General features: G+C 44.5%; 1 protein-coding gene across 3 annotated transcripts in view; it reads right to left on the bottom strand.

Annotated features, from left to right (window-relative positions):
* SLC6A13 (solute carrier family 6 member 13) overlaps window positions 1–20,758 on the bottom strand; it is a 40,067-nt gene extending 19,309 nt beyond the window's left edge. For 2 of the 3 annotated variants that reach the window (XM_043441206.1, XM_043441209.1), the window contains exons 1-3: window positions 20,709–20,753; window positions 17,771–17,977; window positions 2,252–2,386 (exon numbers count right to left, since the gene is read on the bottom strand). In XM_043441206.1, the coding sequence (XP_043297141.1) occupies window positions 2,252–2,386; window positions 17,771–17,972 (337 nt within the window). In that variant the 5' untranslated portion in view covers window positions 17,973–17,977; window positions 20,709–20,753. Of the gene's footprint in view, window positions 1–2,251; window positions 2,387–17,770; window positions 17,978–20,708 lie in introns of all 3 variants that reach the window. The other variant, XM_043441207.1, reaches the window with a different exon arrangement.
* Between the last annotated feature and the right edge of the window lie 747 nt (window positions 20,759–21,505).

Below are 21,505 nucleotides of genomic sequence, written 5' to 3'. Positions count from 1 at the left end.
AGGATGTTTTGAAGGTTCTGGGGTGTTTCCAGTATGCCGACAAGTTTGGGAACTAGGGTTATAACTCAGAGCTGTTAAAGATATGGGAGAAAATCCTTACTCAAGTTCAATGACTGTACGTCAGTATAACACTTTCATAAGCCAGATCAAAAGACATCGACGTGGTTGTCCATTTGATCCTATGATTCTGAACTTGGGAATTTATCCCAAAGAAATAATTTCAAAAAGAAGGGGGCTATCTCTACCTAGATATATGATAGCAGAGTATAACAATTTTATAAGTGATCAAAAATAAGCAAAACGCCCAGAGCAGAGAACTGTTAAGTAAATTTTGATATATGCATCTGATGAAAGTTTATGCAATCCAATGATTGCTGTGTAGAAAATGGAAAAATAACACTAACTAAAACAGAAACACAAATAAGTAGGAAAAATTCTTAAAAATAAAAACAAAAAAATAAAAATGAAGAAAAAACTGTATATTTCAAACTAATAGATACATAAACTTTAATATAGAGAAAGAAATGGTGAAATAAATCTCTCCAAACTACAAACAACCCAAATGTTCTTCAATGGGTGAATGGTTAAATAAATCATAGTACGTTCATCCATTCCATGGAATACAGCTCAGTAATAAAAAGGAATGAACCACTGATACCAAGAGCTTCCCATGTGGCACTAGTGGCAAAGAACCCACCTGCCAATGCAGGAGATGTAAGATACTTGGGTTTGATCCCTGGGTCGGGAAGAGCCCCTGGAGGAGGGCATGGTAACCCACTCCAGTATTCTTGCCTGGAGAATCCCATGGACAGAGGAGCCTGGAGGGCTAGTCCATGGGGTCACAGAGTCGGAAACAACTGAAGTGACTTAGCACACACGCACACACGTGCGTTGATACCAGAGCAATCTGGGTGCATCTCCAGGGCACGATGCTGAGTGAAACGGTGGATCTCAAAAGTCACACACTGCATGAGTCCATTTATATAGTGTTCCCCAATGACAGAACCACAGAGATGGAGAACAGATCGGTGGCTGTCAGCGGTCAGGGATGAGGGCAGGGAGGGGGTGAATGCGACTACAAAGGGGCAGTGTGGTGGAGATCGTTGTATCATGGAACAGTGGTGGTGGTCGCACAAATCCACACAAGTGATACAGTTACACACAGTTACACACAGACACCCTCACACAAGCGAGTGCATAGAAAGGGGTGAAACCTGAACAAAGTCTGTGGGTGGTACCAATGTCCACTCCCAGGTTTTGACGTTGTTCCATAGCTATATAAAATTTTTACCATGAGGGAAAACTGGGTGATGGGTACATGTGACACTCCTGGGCTACTTTTGCAACTTTCTGTGAACACATAATTATTTCAAAATAAAAATTTAAAGAAAATCCTAAAGAGAGAGGAGTATTAAAATAAAACACCCTAAGTAACTGCTGTGTCAAGATAGTAGAATTATTTATTTATTTATTTTTGTGGTGCCTTGAGGCTTGTGGGATCTTAGTTCCCCAACCAGGGATCGAACCCAGGCCCCCAGCAGTGGAAGCGTGGAGTCTTCTTAATCACTGGACCACCAAGAAAGTCCAAAGATAGTAGAATTATTAATGGATTTTTTTTTCCATTAAAATTCTTTTTAGAGACTTCCCTGACTGTCCAATGGTTAGGACTCTGTACTCTCACTGCCAAGGGCCTGGGCTCAATCCCTGGTTGAGGAACTAAAATGCCACAAGCTGCCTGGCACAGCCAAAAAAAAAAAAAAAAAATCCCCAAACTAAAAACAAATTAAAAAACAAAAAAAAATCTCTTTTTAAATGCTTTGCATTGATTAAATATCTTTTTAAAAGCACGAAATTATTTGTATGCATTGCAAAATACACACAGGTACAGATAAAATAGCTTTGCACTCTACTTATTAGCTAAGGCCTTTGTGCCGCCCTCAACTCCATCTTCTCCTCCATCCTCTGCTGGGCTGAGTGACTAGTTCTCTCTTGGGCCCACAAGTGGAGTTGTTCAGTTACTCAGTTGTGTCCGACTCTTTGTGACCCCATGAACAGCAGTACGCAAGGCTTCCCTGTCCTTCACTCTCTCCCTGAGCTTGCTCAAACTCATACCCACTGAGTCACAAGTGGAAGGTTTAACATAAAGACCCAGGGGCTTATCTCCATAAGCACTGCTGCTAAACCCCCCAGTTATTCCAATGCAGTTTATAACCTGGTGCGGAGACTCTGGAGTCAGGCGCGAGCGACTCACCCTCAAAGATGGGGCAGATCTTCCTCCAGGCAGTGATGCCCCCCTGACTGGTGTACTGGCCCAGCGCCGTCTCCAGGAGGAAGACAGGAATGCCGCAGGTAAAGAGGAAGATGAGGTAGGGGATGAAGAAGGCACCTGCGGGTGGGAAACAGGCTGTGTGTTCCTTGGCAGTAGCCTCCTTGTGGTCCAAGTCCAGCTCCTCCCATGACCACTGCTGTTTCCAGTCAGAACCCAAAGAGGGGGTTGGGGGGTGCTGTGCAAAACTGGGAACACTGGTCTAGATGTCTGGAACCAAGCAGAGGTCAAGAGTTACCAAGTTACTTAGGACCTGGCCAGTCCCTTTCTTCACTCTGAAGTTTCCGTCTATACCTACCAAGGGGTACTCCATATCAACATCAGTTATCGCCTAAGAAACACATAACCTGTGGCATCAAAGGAGCTCCTGGAATCCCAGAAATCACGAGCATTCACAGAGCCCACAGTCCAGCATGTGTGTTGAGGAAATGATTGCTCTAAATGTTATAGAGGGACTTTTAGCAGACTGCAGTCAGATTCCCCTTCGGTAATCCTTTCTGTTTTCACAGTCATTGGCTGAGACAAGTCTACTGACTCCACTGGCATTTTCTCCACCCTAGGCCTCTACCTGCTGGCATTAGGGCAGGGAGTTCACAGGACAGAGTCCTAGGGAGCAGAGATGTATACAGAGGGGGACTTACCCTGTGGTCCAGCTCTAAAGAATCAGCCTGCCAATGCAGGGGACTCTGGTTCAATCCCTCATCAGGGAACTATTATCCCTCATGCCTCGGGGGCAGCTAAGCGCACCACAGCTAAAGAGCCTGAGCCCTACTGAAGACTCAGCACAGAAAAAAAAAGAAAAATGTGCATAGAGAGACCCAAATATCTGCAGAGGGTCCCCTACTAGCTTGCAGCTGAGTGTTGGTCAGTAAATGTGTGTGAGGAAACCACCCAGGGAAGGGAAAGTATCTCTCAAAAGGATGGAACCCAGTGGTGCTTATGCAGGGCTGGGGACATTCCGAACGTTTAAAGAAGAAATAATCCCAGTTCTAACAAGCTCTTCCAGAAAATGTGAAAGGAATTCTTTCCAACTCATTCTACAAAGCTAGCATTACCCTGATAACAAAAGCAGGCAAAGACAAGAAAAGAAAATTATAGGTCAAACTTTCATGAACATAGACGCAAAATTCTAAAAAATTTTTAGCAAATCAGATCCAATAACATGTATTAATAAAAAGGATGATACGTTACATGGTGGGGTTTATCCCAGGAATAAAAAGTTAACATTCAAAAAATCAATCTGTGTATCATATTAATAAATTTAAAGACAAAAAACCATATAATCATTTCAATAAAAGCAAGAAAAGCATTTGACAAAATCTAATAGCTATTTGTGATTTAAAAAAAAAAAAAACCTCTCAGCAAATGATGAATAGAAGAAAACCCTCAATCTGGAAAAAGGCATTTACAAAACATCTGCAGATAACATCTACAGACAATGGTGAAACACTGCTTAACTTCTGAGATCAAGAACAAGACAAGGGTCTTACTACTTCTTACCATTTCTATTCAATACTATTTCTATCAGTATTGATTCTAGTCAAGGCAATAAGGGAAACAAAAAAAAAAAGGATGATAGCCTATCTCGAATACCATTTGGGGTCTGTAACAAATTCACAGAAGCAGAGTATAGACTGGTGATTACCAGGGTTTGAGGAAGGGGGAAACAGGGAGGTGTTGGTCAAAGGGTACAAAGTTTCCGTCACCAAAAATGAATATGTCCTAGAGCTCTATTATAACCGCAGTGCCTGTAGTGAACAATATCTAATTATTTTCTTGAAGTTGTGCTAAGGAGGAGGTGGGGCTGCACCAGCTTGGGGGATGCACAAACTTCTGGAACCCCTGCCGCCAGTCACAGGTGAAGGTTCCTATATGTGTCTGATGGAACTACTCAACTGGATTCCTGGACTTCTGCAAAGGCTCTCTCATCTGTGGGTCTAACTGATCTCTGGGGGGCCATGCTGAAGGGCAGAAGCCAGTTAACAAGGCATTGCAGCTTCTCCTGCCAGGACCAAGCCTATATACCTCTTCTTGCTCTGAGGAGATTGTTTCAACTTCTGTATACATCAGAATATGTTAGACCTATGCTATGGTACCTATTATTCTGCCAAATCTAAGTGGTTAGACAAAGCAAAAGTGTATTCCTTGAGTCACCGGGAGCGGCAGAGGCAGTGAGGAAACTGAGGCACAGAGGAGTCAAGGAATTGGCTTGAGCTCATCTGAGTGACTTCTGACTTGAGCTTGCAGTGTGCTTTGAGAGATCCTCCACCAGATCACCTCAAGCTTGGGTCCCTCGGCACCACCCATTAGCGACAGTCATAAAAGATCAATCCCTGAGCCTTTGGAGTGGGAGCACTGACTCCAAGACCCTAGAATACCAGAGAACTAACCCTGCTGCTGCTGCTGCTAAGTCGCTTCCGTCGTGTCCAAATCTGTGCAACCCCATGGACGGCAGCCCACCAGGCTCCGCTGTCCCTGGGATTCTCCAGGCAAGAACACTGGAGTGGGTTGCCATTTCCTTCTCCAGAACTAACCCTAGGGAGTATCAAATAGTGAAAACTCACACAAAGGAAATCACTTGAATACAAGACCTGGCATCACCCAAACACCAGTAGCACCCTGTGCAGGATGCCTCATCTAAACAACAAACAAAATAAAAATACAAACCAAATCATCAGCAGACAGGATTACCACCTCACTCAGCCATGCCCATCAGAGGAAAAACAAGCAAACAAAAACTCAGCACAAATCTCACCCTTTATGAAGCTTATACAAACAACTGGACCAACCTTAGGAGGGCAGAAACTAAAAGGAAGAAAGAATTCAACCTTGAAGCCTGGGAAAAGAAGACCTCAAACACAATAAATTAAAAAAAAATAATTAAGAGGCAGAGAAATACTACTACAAGTGAAGGAACCAATTAGAAACACAGAAGTCCAAATCAATGAAGAGGAAATAGGAAAACTATCTGGAAAAGAATTCAGAATAATGATGGTAAAGATGATCAAAAACCTTGAAAACAAAATGGAGAAAATGCAAGAATCAATTAACAAAGACCTAGAATAATTAAAAAATAAACATACAGAGACAAACAACACAATTACTGAAGTTAAAAATAGTCTGGAAGGAATCAATAGCAGAATATCTGAAACAGAAGAATGGACCAGTGAGCTGGAAGATAAAATGGTGGAAATAACTTCTGAAGAGCAGGATAAAGTAAAAAGAATGAAAAGAACTGAGGATAGCCTCAGAAACCTCTGGGACAATATCAAATGCATCAACATTCAAATTATAAGGGTCCCAGAAGAAGAAGAGAAAAAGAAAGGGTGTGAGAAAATTTTTGAAGAGATTATAGTTGAAAATTTCCCCAACATGGAAAAGGAAATAGTCAATCAAGTCCAAGTGACACAAAGAGTCCCATACAAGATAAACCCAAGGAGGAACACCAAGACACATACTAATCAAGCTAACAAAGACTAAACAGGAAGAAAGAATATTAAAAGCAGCAAGGGAGAAGCAACAAGTAACATACAAGGGAAACCCCATACACTTAACAGCTGATCTTTCAGCAGAGACCCTGCAGGCCAGAAGGGAATGGCAGGATATGTTTAAAGCACTAAAAGGGAAAAATCTACAATCAAGGTTACTTTACCTGGCAAGGATCTCATTCAAAATTGGTGGAGAAATAAAAAGGTTTTCAGACAAGCAAAAGTTAAGAGAATTCAGTACTACCAAACCAGCTTTACAACAAATGTTAAATGGACTTATATAGTCAAGAAATACAAGAGAAGTAAAAAGATCTACAAAATCAACCCCCTAAAATTAAGAAAATGGCAATAGGAACATATATATCAATAATTACTTTAAATGTAAATGGATTAAATGCTCCAACCAAAAGACACAGACTAGCTGAATGGATACAAAACAAGACCCGTATATGTGCTGTCTACAAGAAACCACTTCAGACCTAAAAACACATATAGACTGAAAGTGAGAGGATGGAAAAATATATTCCATGAAAATGGGAAGCAAAAGAAAGCTGGAGTAGCAATCCTCATATCAGACAAAATAGATCTTAAAATAAAGAAGATTACAGGAGATAAGGAAGGACACTACATAATGATCAAGGGATCAATCCAAAAGGAAGACATAACAATTGTAAATATTTGTGCACCCAACATAGGAGCACCTCAATACATGAGACAAACACTAGCAGACATAAAAGGAGAAATTGACAGTAACACAATAATATTAGGAAAATTTAATGCCCCACTCACACCAATGGACAGATCATCAAAACAGAAAATTAATAAGGAAACACAAGTTTTAAATGATACATTAGATGAGATGGATCTCATTGATATCTTCAAGACATTCCATCCAAATGCAGAAGAATACACCTTCGTCTCAAGTGCATATGGAACATTCTCCATATGCACAAGGACAGACCACATCTTGGGTCAAAAATCAAACCTCAGTAAATTTAAGAAAATTGAAATCATATCAGGCATCTTCTCCGACCACAACACTATGAGACTAGATATCAATTACAAGAAAAAAACTGTAAGAAACACAAACACATGGAGATTAAACAATATGTTTCTAAATAACCAACAGGTTACTGGAAAAATCAAAAGGGAAATAAAAAAATTTCTAGAAACAAATGACAATGAAAACATGACAACTCAAAACCTATGGGATGCAGTGAAAGCAGTTCTAAGAGGGAAGTTTATAGCAACACATTCCCACCTCAAGAGACAAGAAAAACATCCAATAGACAATCTAACTTTACACCTAAATCAATTGGAAAAAGAAGAACAAAAAACCCCAAAACTTAGTAGAAAGAAAGAAATAATAAATATCCAAGCAGAAATAAATGAAAAAGAAATGAAAAAAATAATAGTAAAGATTAATAAAACTAAAAGCTGGCTCTTTGAGAAGATAAACAAAATTGAAAAATCATTAGCCAAACTCATCAAGAAAAAAAGAGAGAAGAATCAAATCAACAAAAGTAGAAATGAAAAAGGAAAGGTTACAACAGACAATGCAGAAATACAAAGGATTGTAAGAGACTATTTTAAACAACTACATGGTAATAAAATGGATAACCTGGAAGAAATGGACAGATTCTTAGAAAAGTTCAATCTTCCAAGACTGAACCAGGGAGAAATAGAAATTATGAACAACCCAATTACAAGGACTAAAATTGAAGCTGTGATCAAAAATCTCCCAAAAGGCCAGGACCAGATGATTTCACAGGAGAATTCTATCAAACATTTAGAGAAGAGCTAATGCCTGTCCTTCTAAAACTCTTTCAAAAAATTGCAGAGGAACACATCCAAACTCACTCTACAGGGCCACCATCACCCTGATACCAAAGCCAGACAAAGACAACACATGAAAAGAAAACTACAGGCCAATATCACTGATGAACATAGATGCAAGAATCCACAACAAAATTTTAGCAAACAGAATTCAGCAACACATCAAAAAGCTCATACACCATGAGCAAGTTGGGTTTATTCCAGGAATGCAAGGATTCTTCAATATATGCAAATAAATAAATGTGATATACCATATTAACAAACTGAAAGATAAAACCAAATGATAACCTCAATAGATGCAGAAAAAATGTTTGACAAAATTCAGCACACAATTATGATTAAAACTCTTCAAAAAATGGGCATAAAAAAAATGGGCATAGAAGGAACCTACCTCAACATAGTAAAGGCCACATATGATAAGCCTACAGCAAACATTATTCTCAATGGTGAAAAATTGAAAGCATTCCCCCTAAGATGAGAAAGGGGATCCACTTTCACCACGATTATTCAACATAGTTCTGGAAGTCCTAGCTACAGCAATCAGAGAAGAAAAAGAAATAAAAGGAAGCCAGATTGGAAAAGAAGAAGTAAAGCTCTCACTGCTTGCAGGTGACATGATACTGTACATAGAAAACCCTAAAGATAGTATCACAAAATTATTAGAGCTAATCACTGAATTTAGCAAAGTTGCAGGATACAAAATCAACACACAGAAATCATTTGCATTTCTATATACTAACAATGAAAAATCATAAAGAGGAATTAAGGAATCAATCCTATTCACCATTACAACAAAAATAACTAGATTTCTAGGAATAAACTTACCTAAGGAGACAAAAGAACTGTACACAGAAAATTATTAGACACTGATGAAAGAAATCAAAGACAACATAAAGAGATGGAGAGAAATTCCATGTTCCTGGGTAGGAAGAATCAATATTGTGAAAATGACTATACTACCAAATGCAATCTACAGGTTCAATGTGATCCCTATCAAATTACCAATGGTATTTTTCACAGAACTGGAACAAAAATTTTCAGAATTCATATGGAAACACAAAAGACCCTGAATAGCCAAAGCAGTCTTGAGAGAGAAGAATGGAACTCAAGGAATCACCCTTCCTGACTTCAGATTATACCACAAAGCTACAATCATCAAGACAGTATGGTACTGGCACAAAAACAGAAATATAGACCAATGGAACAAATAGAAAGCCCAGAAATAAACCCATGCACCTATGGGTACCTTATTTTCGACAAAGGAGGCAAGAATATACAATGGGGCAAAGACAGCCTCTTCAATAAATGGTGCTGGGAAAACTGGACAGCTACAGGTAAAAGAATGAAATTAGAACACTTCCTAACACCATACACAAAGATAGACTAAAAATAGATGAAAGACCTAAATGTAAGACCAGAAACTATAAACTCTTAGAGGAAAACATAGGCAGAACACTCAATGACATAAATCAAAGCAAGATCCTTTATGACCCACTTCCTAGAGTAATGGCAATAAAAACAAAAGTAAACAAGTGGGACCTGATTAAACTTAAGAGCTTCTGCACAGCAAAGGAAACTATAAGCAAGGTGAAAAGACAACCCTCAGAGTGGGAGAAAATAGTAGCAAATGAAACAACTGGCAAAAGATTAATTTCCAAAATATATAAGCAACTCATACAACTCAATGCCAGAAAAACAAACAACCCAAGCAAACAGTAAGAAAAAGACCTAAACAGATATCTCTCCATAGAAGACATACAGATGGCTAACAAACACATGAAAAGATGCTCAATATCACTCATTATTAGAGAAATGGGAGGTTCAAAAGGGAGGGGATATATGCGTACCTATGGCTGATTCATGTTGAGGTTTGACAGAAAACAACAAAATTCTGTAAAGCAATTATCCTTCAATAAAAAAATAAATTAAAAAAACTGTGCTAAGAAGATGAATTGTGTTCTTACCACAAAAAATTAAAATTAAAAAAAAAGGACAGAAGGAAACCCTGGAGGTGACAGATATGTTTATGACATTGACTGTGGAAATGGTTTCACAGGTGTGTGTTTACCTCCAAACTCATCGAGTTGATATGTTAAATGTGTACAGCTTTTTGTAAGTCAGTCATAACTCAATAAAGTGTGTTTAAAAAGAAAAGAAGGACTTCCCTGTGATCCAGTGGCTAAGACAGTAAGAAAACAAACAACCTAATTTTTCCAAATGGTCAAAAGATTTGAACAGGTTTTCACCAAAAAAAAAAAAATATATATATATGTGAGTTGCAAATAAGCACATGAAAAGATGTTTAATATCATTAGTCATTATAAATTTAAATGATAATGAGGTAATGCTACACACCAATTAGAAAAATTAAAAAGACAGACCAGGAATTTCCCTGGTGGTTCAGTGGTTAAGACTCCATGCTCCCAGTGCAGGGACTGCAGTTCCATCCCTGGTCAGGGAACTAAGATCCCACAAGCCTCATGTGTGCATGGAGCAGTCCAAAAAAGTAAAAGAAAAAAAAAAAGACCTAGATAGCATATTAAAAAGCAGAGACATTACTTTGCCAACAAAGTTCCGTTTAGTCAAGACTATGGTTTTTCCAGTGATCATGTATGGATGTGAGAGTTGGACTGTGAAGAAAGCTGAGTGCCGAAGAACTGATGCTTTTGAACTGTGGTGTTGGAAAAGACTCTTGAGAGTCCCTTGGACTGTGAGGAGATCCAACCAGTCCATCCTAAAGAAGATCAGTCCTGGGTAGTCATTGGAAGGACTGATGCTAAAGCTGAAACTCCAGTACTTTGGCCACCTCATATGAAGAGTTGACTCATTGGATAAGACCCTGATGCTGGGAGGGATTGGGGGCAGGAGGAGAAGGGGGTGATAGAGGATGAGATGGCTGGATGGCATCACTGACTTGATGGACATGAGTTTGAGTAAACTCCGGGAGTTGGTGATGGGCAGGGAAGCCGGGTGTTCTGTGATTCATGGGGTCTCAAAGAGTCGGACACAACTGAGCGACTGAAATGAACTGAACTGATTGGTGAAGATGTGGAAAAGCTGGCACCTGCATACACCACTGGCAGGAATGTAAAATGGCACAACCATTTTGGAAAAGCATTTGGCAGTTTCTTAAAAAGTTAAAGGTGCACGTACCGTATAACCTTGTCATTCCACACTTAAGTCTTTACTCAAGGGAGGTGAAAGCATATGTTTATACAAAGACTTGTACACAAATGTTCTTAGCAGTTTCATTTGTAATACCTAAAATCTGGAAAGAACTCAAATGTCCATAAATGGGAGAAGAGATAAATGGCAGTCCACCCATCTAATGGAATGGTGGTCTAGTCACTAAGTCGTGTCCGACTCTTGTGATCCCATGGACTGTAGCCTGCCAGGCTCCTCTGTCCATGGGATTCTCCAGCCAAGAATATGGAGTGGGTAGTCATTCCCTTCTCCAGGGGATCTTCCTGACCCAGGAACTGAACCCAGGTCTCCTGCATTGTGGGTGGATTCTTTACTGCCTGAGCTACGATACTATCCAGCAATAACAAGAAAGGAACTACTGAGACATGAAAAAGATGGATGAATCTCAAAGTAATTATGCTAAGTCAAAGAAGCCAAGTCATGATTTCATTTATAGAAAAGTCTAAGAAATGCAAACTAGTATACAGGGACAACATAGATATAGAAAATGCTATATGTATAGTGGGATATTATTCAGCCATAAGAGAGAAGGAAATTCCATGCTTTGCAACAATGTGGATGGACCTTGAGGGTATCATGCTAAGTGACATAAGTCATACAGAGAAAGTAAAGTAAATATTGTGTGTTCTCAGTTATATGTGGAATCTCAAAATAGTCAGATTCATCAAGGCAGAGAGTAGAATGGTGGTTGCCAGAGGCTAGGGGTGGGAGACATGGGGAGATAATCAAAGGGTACACAGTTCATTATAAGATGAACATTTCCTGGTGATGGAACTGTATAGTGTAGTGACTACAGTGAATGATACTGTATCATATACTTGAAAGTTCTTAAGAGTGTAGATCTTAAATGCTATCACCACCAAGAAAAGGTAATGATATGAAGGAATGGAATTGTTTACTAACCTTATTGTGATAATGATTTTGCAATATATACTTGTATCAAATCATAATGTTGTATGCCTTAAACTTACATATATTACGTATCAGTAATAAATCAGTAAAGCTGGAAATAGTTACATCTTTCAAAAACAGAGACCTCCCTGGTGGTCCAGTGACTAAGACTTCACCTTCTAAAGCAGGAGATGTAGGTTCAACTCCTGATTGGGGAATTAAGATTCCACATGCCTCTCAGTCAAAAAAAACAAACATAAAAAAATAAAATAAGCAATATTGTAACAAATTCAATAAAGACTTTAAAAATGGTCTACATCAAAAAATCTTTAAAAAACAAAATAGGTTTGCACTTGCATTGAGATGGGGTTGCAGAGGTCGGGGTGGGAGAAAGGGGCAGGAAGCAGTTTAGGGGGGTGATGGATACATTTACGATATTTTTTCTTTTTTTTAATTTATATTTTGGCCACTCCATGCAGCATGTGGGATCTTAGTTCCCTAGGCAAGGATGAAGCTTGTGCCCCCTGCAATGGGAGCTTGGAGTCCTAACCACTGGATCACCTGGGAAGTCCCCGTTAATTATCTTGATAGTGGTGATTGTCTGAAGGGTGTGTACCTATGGCAAAACTTATCTAGCTGCACACTTCAAATGTGTGCCATTTATTGTAAGCCAATTATACCATACTAAAATTGCTAAAACAAAAGTTGGTGGTGAGGAATCAACTCCTCCAGTTCTCTGCCTTCCGAGTCTCTTGGCATGTGGTCCATGCATAATTCAGGCACTGAGGGAGACACTTGGTGACCACAAGGGCAAAGAAAGATCACAAACAATTCAGGCAAGTAAGAACACAAATCAGTACAAGACTCATTGGGCAGGAGGAGGGAATTAGGAAAGAGAGAATCCAGTAGCCAAAATGAACAGTCACTGCTGAGAGTCAAACATCAAAGAAAGAGAGCAAAGAGAGAGTGGGGGGCCAGGAGAGGCGTTTCCAAGACCCTCCTCCCATCTCTATGCCACCTGCTCTTTCCCAATAAACCAAGCCAATGTTTAACTGCACCGGGTCTGGTGGTCACTCTGTTCCCCTCCTCCTCTGCCTCCTTGAACACCTGGGCCGCTGGCCGTAAGGGATAAAGTCCACACCTCCCAGGCAGAGTCCCTGGGCCCAAACCGGGGAGGGAGTTAGAGAAGGGATGGAGCCCAAGAGGGACCCATGTGCCCACCAGGGAGCCCTGGGTACACCGCCTGTTTCCTCACCCGAGCCCTAACCACCACCCCTGCAAGAGACAGCCAGTCCTGGAGAAGGAGAATGGAGTCACGGTGACCTGCTCCCCCCAAGCCCCCATTCAGTCTCCTCCCTCAATTCTAAAATGTCCTGGCATTTTCCCCCGTGGGATGCCAGAGACCACACCCCCATCCTGGAAAAGAACCATCCTGCTTGACATCCTTCTCAGTAAGAGTGCATCCTGTGGTGTCAGCTGTCATGCTCCAGGTGACAATTTAAAAATTTTCTTATTTATTTACTTGGCAACTCGGTCTCAGTTGCAGCTTGTGGGATCTATTTCCCTGACCAGGAATCAAACTCAGGTCCCATGCATTGGGAGCTCAGAGTCTTAGCTCCTGAACCACCAGGGAAGTCCCTCCAGGCGACATTTTTTTAAAGACAAACTGTTAAATGTTCCACATGAGTAACACAGCGGTGAGCATTCATGAACTATCACACGCTGTAATCAGCACTACTGAACCAATACTTGGCACTGAGTCACTAACTAAAAACGGTAACCAGTCGTCACGTACTAATAACATAACCATGACTCTTACGTGAAGAAATGCGCTCCTCGTCTCTCTGATCCTTAGTATCTACGGACATCCTCAGGGCACAGTGGGGCCGTCTAACACCCTTGGCGTCGGCATCCTATGCGCTCTCTCTCCCTGATGTCTAGAGCTGGGGTTCGCTTGGCTGCGCCCCCACCCCACAGCCTTCCCTCTGAGATCCCGCTTTCTGAGTTGCCCAGCGGTGGCACATTCTGCTGTAGTCTCACTCGGGGTCTCCAGCCCTGGGCATCCTGGGTGTTGGGAAACTCAGGGTGCCGGTAGCCCGGGATCCAGGGAGTGGGAGAGGTTCCAGCTGAAGGCCCGGGTTCTGCAGCAACCGGGATCTGGGTATTCAGGTAGAGTCAGCAGTTATGTAAGAAAGAAGGACAGCAAGGAGACTCCAAGATTCTTAGCCTTGAAACTGGTCTGCTTCCGGCCTGAGGCCTCTGCCATCAGTTCTCAGCACCACAGATACAAAGATTGTGTTCAAGTATAAGATTGGCCACTCTGCTCAAACTTCTGCCCTGACTCCCCGTCCCTGGAGCAAAAGCCGAACCTCACAGTGATTGACAAGCCCTGCATGACCCACCCCCGACAGTGACGCCCCTCCTTTGACTCCCCAGACACACCAGCCAGCCTCCTGCTCTAAGACCATTAAAACCTTTTGTTTCCTCTGCCCCAGGGTGCCCTCCCCACCTCCAATATCCCCAAGACCGGGTCTCACCCCCCCCACCCCAAAAGCTGTCACGCAAGTGTTCTCAGTGCGGCTGCCCCCACCCTGCTCCTGTAATGCTCAGGGACTTCTGATACGCTGTGTCATTTTCTTGTTTACTATGTTTACTGTCTGGCTCACCCCCACCCACACCCAGAAAGAAAGCCCCACAAAGACAGGGAGGTGGTCTGTTCTGTTTCCATTTTATCGGGCAGGTAGTACATTCTCGGTGTGTAACCACCATGGGTGACTTACATGGGTTGGCCTGATTCTAGAAAGTCACAGGGGCTGGGGGTGGGGGGCAGGTGCTCAGGGTGGACTGGCCACAATGTCTGGACAGCAAGGAGGACACTTACCTAGAAGGCACCCCTTTTTCCCTATCTTCTGCTGGATGCTGATTTTATATTTTATTTATTTTTTTTAAAGTTCTTGGTTTTTTTGTTTTTTGGGGTTTTTTTGATATGGATCATTTTTAAGTGTTTATTGCATTTGTTACAATATTGCTTCCATTTTGTGTTTTGGTTTTTTGACCATGAGGCATGTGGGATCTTGGCTCCCCAACCAGGGACTGAACCCACACCCTCTGCATTGAAAGCCCAAGTCCCAGCCACTGGACTTGGTTTCTTCACACCACTTTCTCAGCGTCTCTGGTTTTCAGCTACTGTGTTTCACTGCCAACCTGTCCTCCATCATATTCTTACCTCAGCCCTTGCCCTGTTCTGGGGCTCACTTCTAATTGGATCTACCCAACCTCCAGGCTGGAAGGAACCAAAGACAGCACTTGCATTTTCAGTTTGGAACTGACACTATGCTTCGGGGATGTCTTCTTCCCTGAGCTCCCCAACGAACAAACATTAGTAACAATAAGGTCCTCCCTCCAAGCAAAGAAGCTTCTATTTGCAGCTGTGAAGTTGGAGAAAGCAACCAGCAGAGGCAGGCTGATAGCACATGTGACCCTGGGGAGTTCACGCCATGACCTCAACATCCTCAGAACCTGCTCAGAACCATCCTCGAATCCCCTGGGAGTCCCAGCCCTGATCTGAGAGCCATGGGTTTAAATAAAAGCACTTAAACCGGGAGGAGGGGATCAAACCAACCTAGGAGGTCTCTGTCCTCCCCCTCCCCGCCCCCTGTCTCATGTCGGCAGTGAAGGGCCCTGTCACAAGGAGGCGTCTGTCCCTTCCAGACCAAGAGACGAGGTGACGAGACGAAGTGTGGGGCCTGTGCTCTGAGGGGGCGAGGGGGGTGAAAGGCACAGAAAAGATGAGACTCGGAACACCAGAAACCAGAAGAGCAGGCCTGTCTGGGTCCCTGCACAGACCTGGGGGGTCCTGGACGGGTCCCCATCACGCCAGCAGAGGCGCCACCCATGTGTCCATCTGCTGGCTCTGCATGACTCAGGGCCTTCAGAGCAAAGCTGGGCGTCGGCCTCCAGCCCCAGAGCCCCTCAGCGCACTTCCTCCAGCTGCTGTTGTCCATCAAGGAAAGAGAAGAGGAAGCCTGAGGCCTGGTGCCCCACTGGAGAAGACGGGGTGAGAGGAAGGGGATGGCGTCAGGATTCTGCAGATGGTCCCAGGACCCCCAAAACGGGTCCTGGGGACCAGCGTGCTGGAGGACAGGCCCTGCCCAGGGAGGAAGCGGCCACGTCCTACCTCCGTACCCCTGCTCCTTCAGTGAAGAATCAGGGGCCGTGGTCATGATCTTGGCCTGCGTTTCCTTTTCTGAGACACAGTCACACGTCCCCAGGCCTCACAGACCTAAATGGGCCCCCAAAGCAGAGCTCAGGCGCAAACCCCGTGGGGGACGCCTCCCGTAGACAGGGTGACCCCATGCTCCTGCCCTGGCCCCCGCTCCCCCTTCCTTCCCTTCCTCAGCACAGGGGTCCCCACAGACACCAGAATCCCTCCCCCACCTCTTCGTGCCAGTCCTGCTAATTCCCAGGCCGACCTCGCGGTCCCATTCCAGAGCGGCTTGCGGAAAGCAGCTCACCTCCTAATCTTGCTGTGTGAGGGGCTAAGCTGGTCACCGGGTCCAGACACAGAGCCCCCAGGCCCAGCTTAGCCCCCGACCCCTCCTCCTCCCCGGACTAGCTGAATCCGACCACCCTAGGGCCCAAGGGTCTGAACAAGCTGTCGGAGGGTCCAGAGCTGGGTGGGGATCTCCTGCCTTCCCTGGAGATGCCAGCCGACCAAACAAAGTCCTGCAGCTTCAGACTGCCGGCCAGAGAGTCTGGGGGAGGGAGAACACACCGGCCCATTCCCACCCGCTCTGGAAAAATACGAGTTAACCTCTGGTGCCCGGGCCAGTGCCCAGCTGCCACCATCCTGAGAGTAAGAATGGGCTCAGGACCTCCCTATGTTCTCCTCACTCCTGACCTCCCACCCCTACTCTGTGCTGTGGGCTTTCTCTCCCCAAAACCACTTCAATTGGGCTCACGCACAGGGAGGCTCCCACGACCCCAACAAGGGTGAGTATTGCATTAAGGTGCCCTAAAGTCCTCTTGGCCCTCAAAGCTCCCAACCTCTCAGTCTTTCCCTGTGATTTATCTCAGTATTTCCCCTCCTCCAGCCCAGACTGCATCCCCACCCCGCCCCTAAAACCAGACCTGGGAGCCCAGTCCCACTAAGCTTTACCCACCAACGAGGAGACCTTCCGAACACACTGCTCTTCCCAGAGGCCTTCAGCACCTGGGAAATCCCTCAGGGACTCCCCAGAGACCTGGCAGTGGGGGTGGGGGGTGCCTCAGAGAAAGTCCATAGTGGGAAAGTGACCCACATTGCTATGGGGGCAGTGGGATCACTACAGGCCTGAGAGGCAGGAAGGATCCATAAAGGAACTAGAATCCATGCTCCCCCACCCCATACAAACATTTCAATGGGAAAATTATAAATGAAGAGCCACTGGGATCAAAGGAGATACGTTGGGGGGGATGTCACAGTGCAGGTGGGGTGGGGCGGGGGACAGGTGGCCCTGGTTGCAGAGTCTTGAGGCCACGGGACAGCTGGGTGCCAACATCAGCACAGCTATGGTTTCTGAGGCCCTTTGCCCACGACCTCCAGTCCTGACAAACACCTTGAGGGGCAGGAAGAACCGTCTCTGTTCACTGCGCCCACCTGAGATCCGAGGGCTTGCCCCAGGACACAGGAGTGAATAGCAGAGCCAGAACCCAAACCCCCATCCATCTGGTCCCAGCCCACACCCGTGTTTCTCTGCTGCCACCATGGGTACCCAGGAAGTCACCCCCGTCCAGGTGCTCCTCCTGCAGGGTCCTGAGCGACTTCTCAGGGTTTGTCCAACTCCAGCATCCTCCGCATCCTTGGGGCTCCCCAGAGCACAGGAGGTGCAGGAGGTGGAGACAGCCTTGCAGGGGTGAAGGGTGCAGTGCCTCTCACCTCTCCCTGTTTTTGTAACAGAGGCAGGAAACTTCCATCCACTGCCCAGGCGGGAGGCGCCGGGCAGGCACAGCTCTCCCCTATCGCGCCCATCTCAAGTGAACTCACCTCCCCCGTTTTTGTAGCAGAGGTAGGGGAACCTCCAGACGTTGCCCAGCCCGACGATCTCCCCAGCCACAGACAGCACGAACTCCATCTTGTTGCTCCACTGGTCTCGCTGCAGGGCGCCATCCTCCGCCGCCTTTTCCACACCTGGGCACACTGGTTTGGTCTCTCCATTGCTGGTGGTGCCCGAGACCTTGCTATCCATTCCCCCTGAAAGACAAGCAGGGCACTGTGCTACTGCTGGGGGCCGGGGGGGAGGGTGCCTGGAAGGAAAGCTGGCCCTTTCCTTTCCAGCAAATTCTCAAAGGAAAAGTGCCGGGGAGGAGAGTGACTCCTACTGCTATCCGCAAACCCACACTCCCCTTGGTATCTCTGGTTGGTAAAGGTTGAGTATATATGTTCCTTTCCTGCTTCAGGAAGAGCACTGACTCTGAGGCACAGACATTATACCCCTAGAAGGTGCCTTGGGTGGGGGCTTGTGGACATGGGGAGCCCACCTGCCCCGGGCTGAGTTCTCTCTGCCACCCTACAACCAGCCTCGTCTGCGTTAGCATGTACCTCAGTCTCTCTATTCCATGTTCGAGGACAGTTGAAGGGGTGGGATTTGTATGTATCCTTAAGCCACCGATTCTCCTTTGGGGAATTTACCCCCTGAAGATAACTGTGACTCTGTGTAAAGATTCAGCACTGAGGATGTTCATGCTTGTAGCAGTGAAAAATTAGAAAGTACATAAATGTTCAAATATGGTAACTAGGTTAACAAATTATGGCTCAGACAATGGACTACTATATAATCATTAGAAACTGTGCTGCAGAAGAAAGACAAAGAGGTGTTCACAAAATGTGAAGTGCAAACAGTTACAAAATAGACCACGTGCCATGATGATGCTGGGAAAAATACCTTATAAAGTATTTGCATGCATGAAAATTAGGATATTGACCAAGGCATTTCTCTCTCAGTGGATGGGTTTTAGAGATATTTTCCTTATCTATACTTTCTACATTTTCATCAAAAACATGTTTTTGTAAGAGGAATGTGAAAGTCAGCTTTTTTAGATCCTTGCAAGAAGATGAGAAAGATTGAGCAGAACCAGGGACCCTGAGTAAGATGAGCTGACCTTCCCAGGTACGCCCTGCATCTCTCTCTGAGAGCAATGTAAGAGGAAGACGACCCGTGGGCTCCTTTTCTTTTCTGATGATGCCAGCGCAAGACTCCGTTACCGCAGAGACAACTTAAGATGAACACAGAGCTGCAGGCTACACCCTGCCTGGCCCTATTCTAGACTCGCACTGGGGTTGAAGGTGAGATTGGATGTGGTCACATTCAGAGAACAACTACTGTAGGCCAGGTGCTTTACATGCCTTTATGTCATTCAATCCACGCGGCCCCGGGATGTGACAGAGTTCCCTCAGCTTTGTAAGCAGGGAGCTGCCCGTCAGAAAGGTTGGATGACAGACGTGCAGCCGTGAGGCACAGCCGGGACCTGACCCCACAATGTCGTTCAGCTACCTCCCTCTCTCACACTGGCCGGTGGGTTTCGCAGCGAGTCTAATGTAAGTATCCCTGATTGTATACAGCGGTCCCTTCTCTGCAGAAGTGGGTACATGTGCTTCTTTCTGCACGCACCCCTCCCACGAAAAGTTCCTGGGAACAGAACTTTCTCACAAGAGCCCCATCCGGCCACAGACCCTCTTGCAGCTCTGTCTCCCCAGAGTGGCTGCCCCGGGGGGACCCAGAAAGCCAAAGGGAGGTCAGGAATGTGCTGCTTATTTGATGAATGAGGGAGCGGGCTCCAGAGACCATGGGTTAAGAAGGAGAAACCCAAGCTGTTGGTCCCCCAGAAGCTTCCCCAGTCCTTCTGAGATGGTCGCCTCCTGTCTTAAGCAGGTTCTGGGCCCGATGGTTGTCTTCCAATGATTAAACACTACCCCCCTCACTTCTCCACTCCCCGGAGACCCCAGGAGAACAGAAGCCTACCCTAAGTCTCTTAGCCACGTTGGGTAGCAGAGGCAGCATCATGGGATCGAAGGACAAGTCTATACTCAAACCATAGCTCTGCATCAGAGACCACCCGACTCCCAGGAAATGAATTCATCACTCTGAGCCTTGGTTTGCTTGTCTATAAAACATCTCTTCACTTCATCTCCTGATTCCAGCTCTACTCTCCAAATATAACTACTAACAACCGTGCAGTGAATATTTCTTCAGACTTTTCTATATGCAGATGTGTGTGTGTGTATTTGTGTGTGTGTGTGTATGTATTTGGGAAGTTTTTCTAACTGTCTAAAGTTTCATAATCTACACATCTTTTTTCTAAATCACTGTCCATTCCAAGTTCTAAGCCGTGAAAGGGTAACATAAATGTGCGTTTCAGTTAATCTACACAGCACTTGACCAAAGAGACACTTACTCTTGATGATTTATATAGGGGCATGACAGGATACACTTAGCCATGAGGATTAAACAAAGAGATGTATATATACATACATCTATTTCATATACATGTATTTTTATATATATTTCATATATATGTATATATATTCATGTATATATATATATATGAAAGCACTTCATATATAATAGGCACTTGAATTTTTATTTTCTTTCAATCTTGTTTTATGTTCTTTCAACTTTCTTTTTTTTTTTTCTTTCAACTTTCAATCTTGTCTCAGAGCAGAGAGCCTTCATTTTCTTAGAAATAAACCCAAATATCTATCCCTTTCATCTGGGGTCCTCTTTTTCCAAGTTACATTGGTCCTTGAATCAGCAGCCACCAAAGTTTCAGAAAGTCAAGATAATAGCTAGTCTTCGCGTATCACACACAAATGTCATATTTCTAGGAGAGGATCCCCAAACCCTTTGGCTGTAAGTCTTATGGATCCTACCCACCTGCAGTCTGACACCCAGAAGCAGGAGAAAAAGAGAAGAAACAGCACAAACCTTAGTGTAGTTGCTGCCAGAGGTCCGGTCAGAGGGGAGAAGAATTATCTGGGGGAAGGGGAGGTGATGGCTATTTAAAGTGTGGTTCCCACTCCTCTGGCACTTGTAATTCTAAACTTGGCCCAGCCCACATTCCGCCCTTGTCCCCTCCCCTCAGCTCAAAGGCTCACCCTCGCTCACCCTCAAGTGTGAGCTGGTAGGCAGCACTCTCCTCCTGGGTGACCTCAGGTCTCTCGAGCGGGATCCTGCCTTCTCTCTCTCTCTCTCTCTCTCTCTCTCCCTCAACTCAAGGGCAGCCATAAATCCACCAAGAGTAGGTGTTTCTTTGGTCAGGTGCTGTGTAGATTACCTTAAACCTGTATTTATCTTACCCCTTCACAATTTAGGACTTGGAATGGGCGGTGATTTAAAATAAAGATGTGTAGATTTATAGAACTTTGGACAATGAGAAATACTTCTCAAACATACACACATGCACACACACTTATCTGCATATAGAGAAGTCTGAAGAAATAATTTCTGCACAGTTGTTAGTAGTTACATCTGGAGAGTAAGGTTGGGGTCAGGAGATATGAAGAGGCACTTATCACTTCTGCTTTTTAAGCTTTAGTATTGCTTGAATTTCTAAACAATGTGCTAGAATTGATTTCTTTAAATAATTGTCTAAACCAACACAGAAAAGGATGTGCCAAGATTCACAGCAAAGCAAAGCCCCACCCGGGTCATGGTGCAGGAGCAGACTGATGGGGGGGAGAGGAGCGGAGGGTGGAGGCAGGAGCCCCAGCCCCACCAGGGGC

The sequence above is a fragment of the Cervus canadensis genome, chromosome 21, assembly GCF_019320065.1.
Source record: "Cervus canadensis isolate Bull #8, Minnesota chromosome 21, ASM1932006v1, whole genome shotgun sequence".
In the NCBI taxonomy this organism is placed as follows: Eukaryota; Metazoa; Chordata; class Mammalia; order Artiodactyla; family Cervidae; genus Cervus; species Cervus canadensis.
Note: the sequence above shows the minus strand (reverse complement) of the source record. Positions and strands in the feature narration are given on the sequence as shown.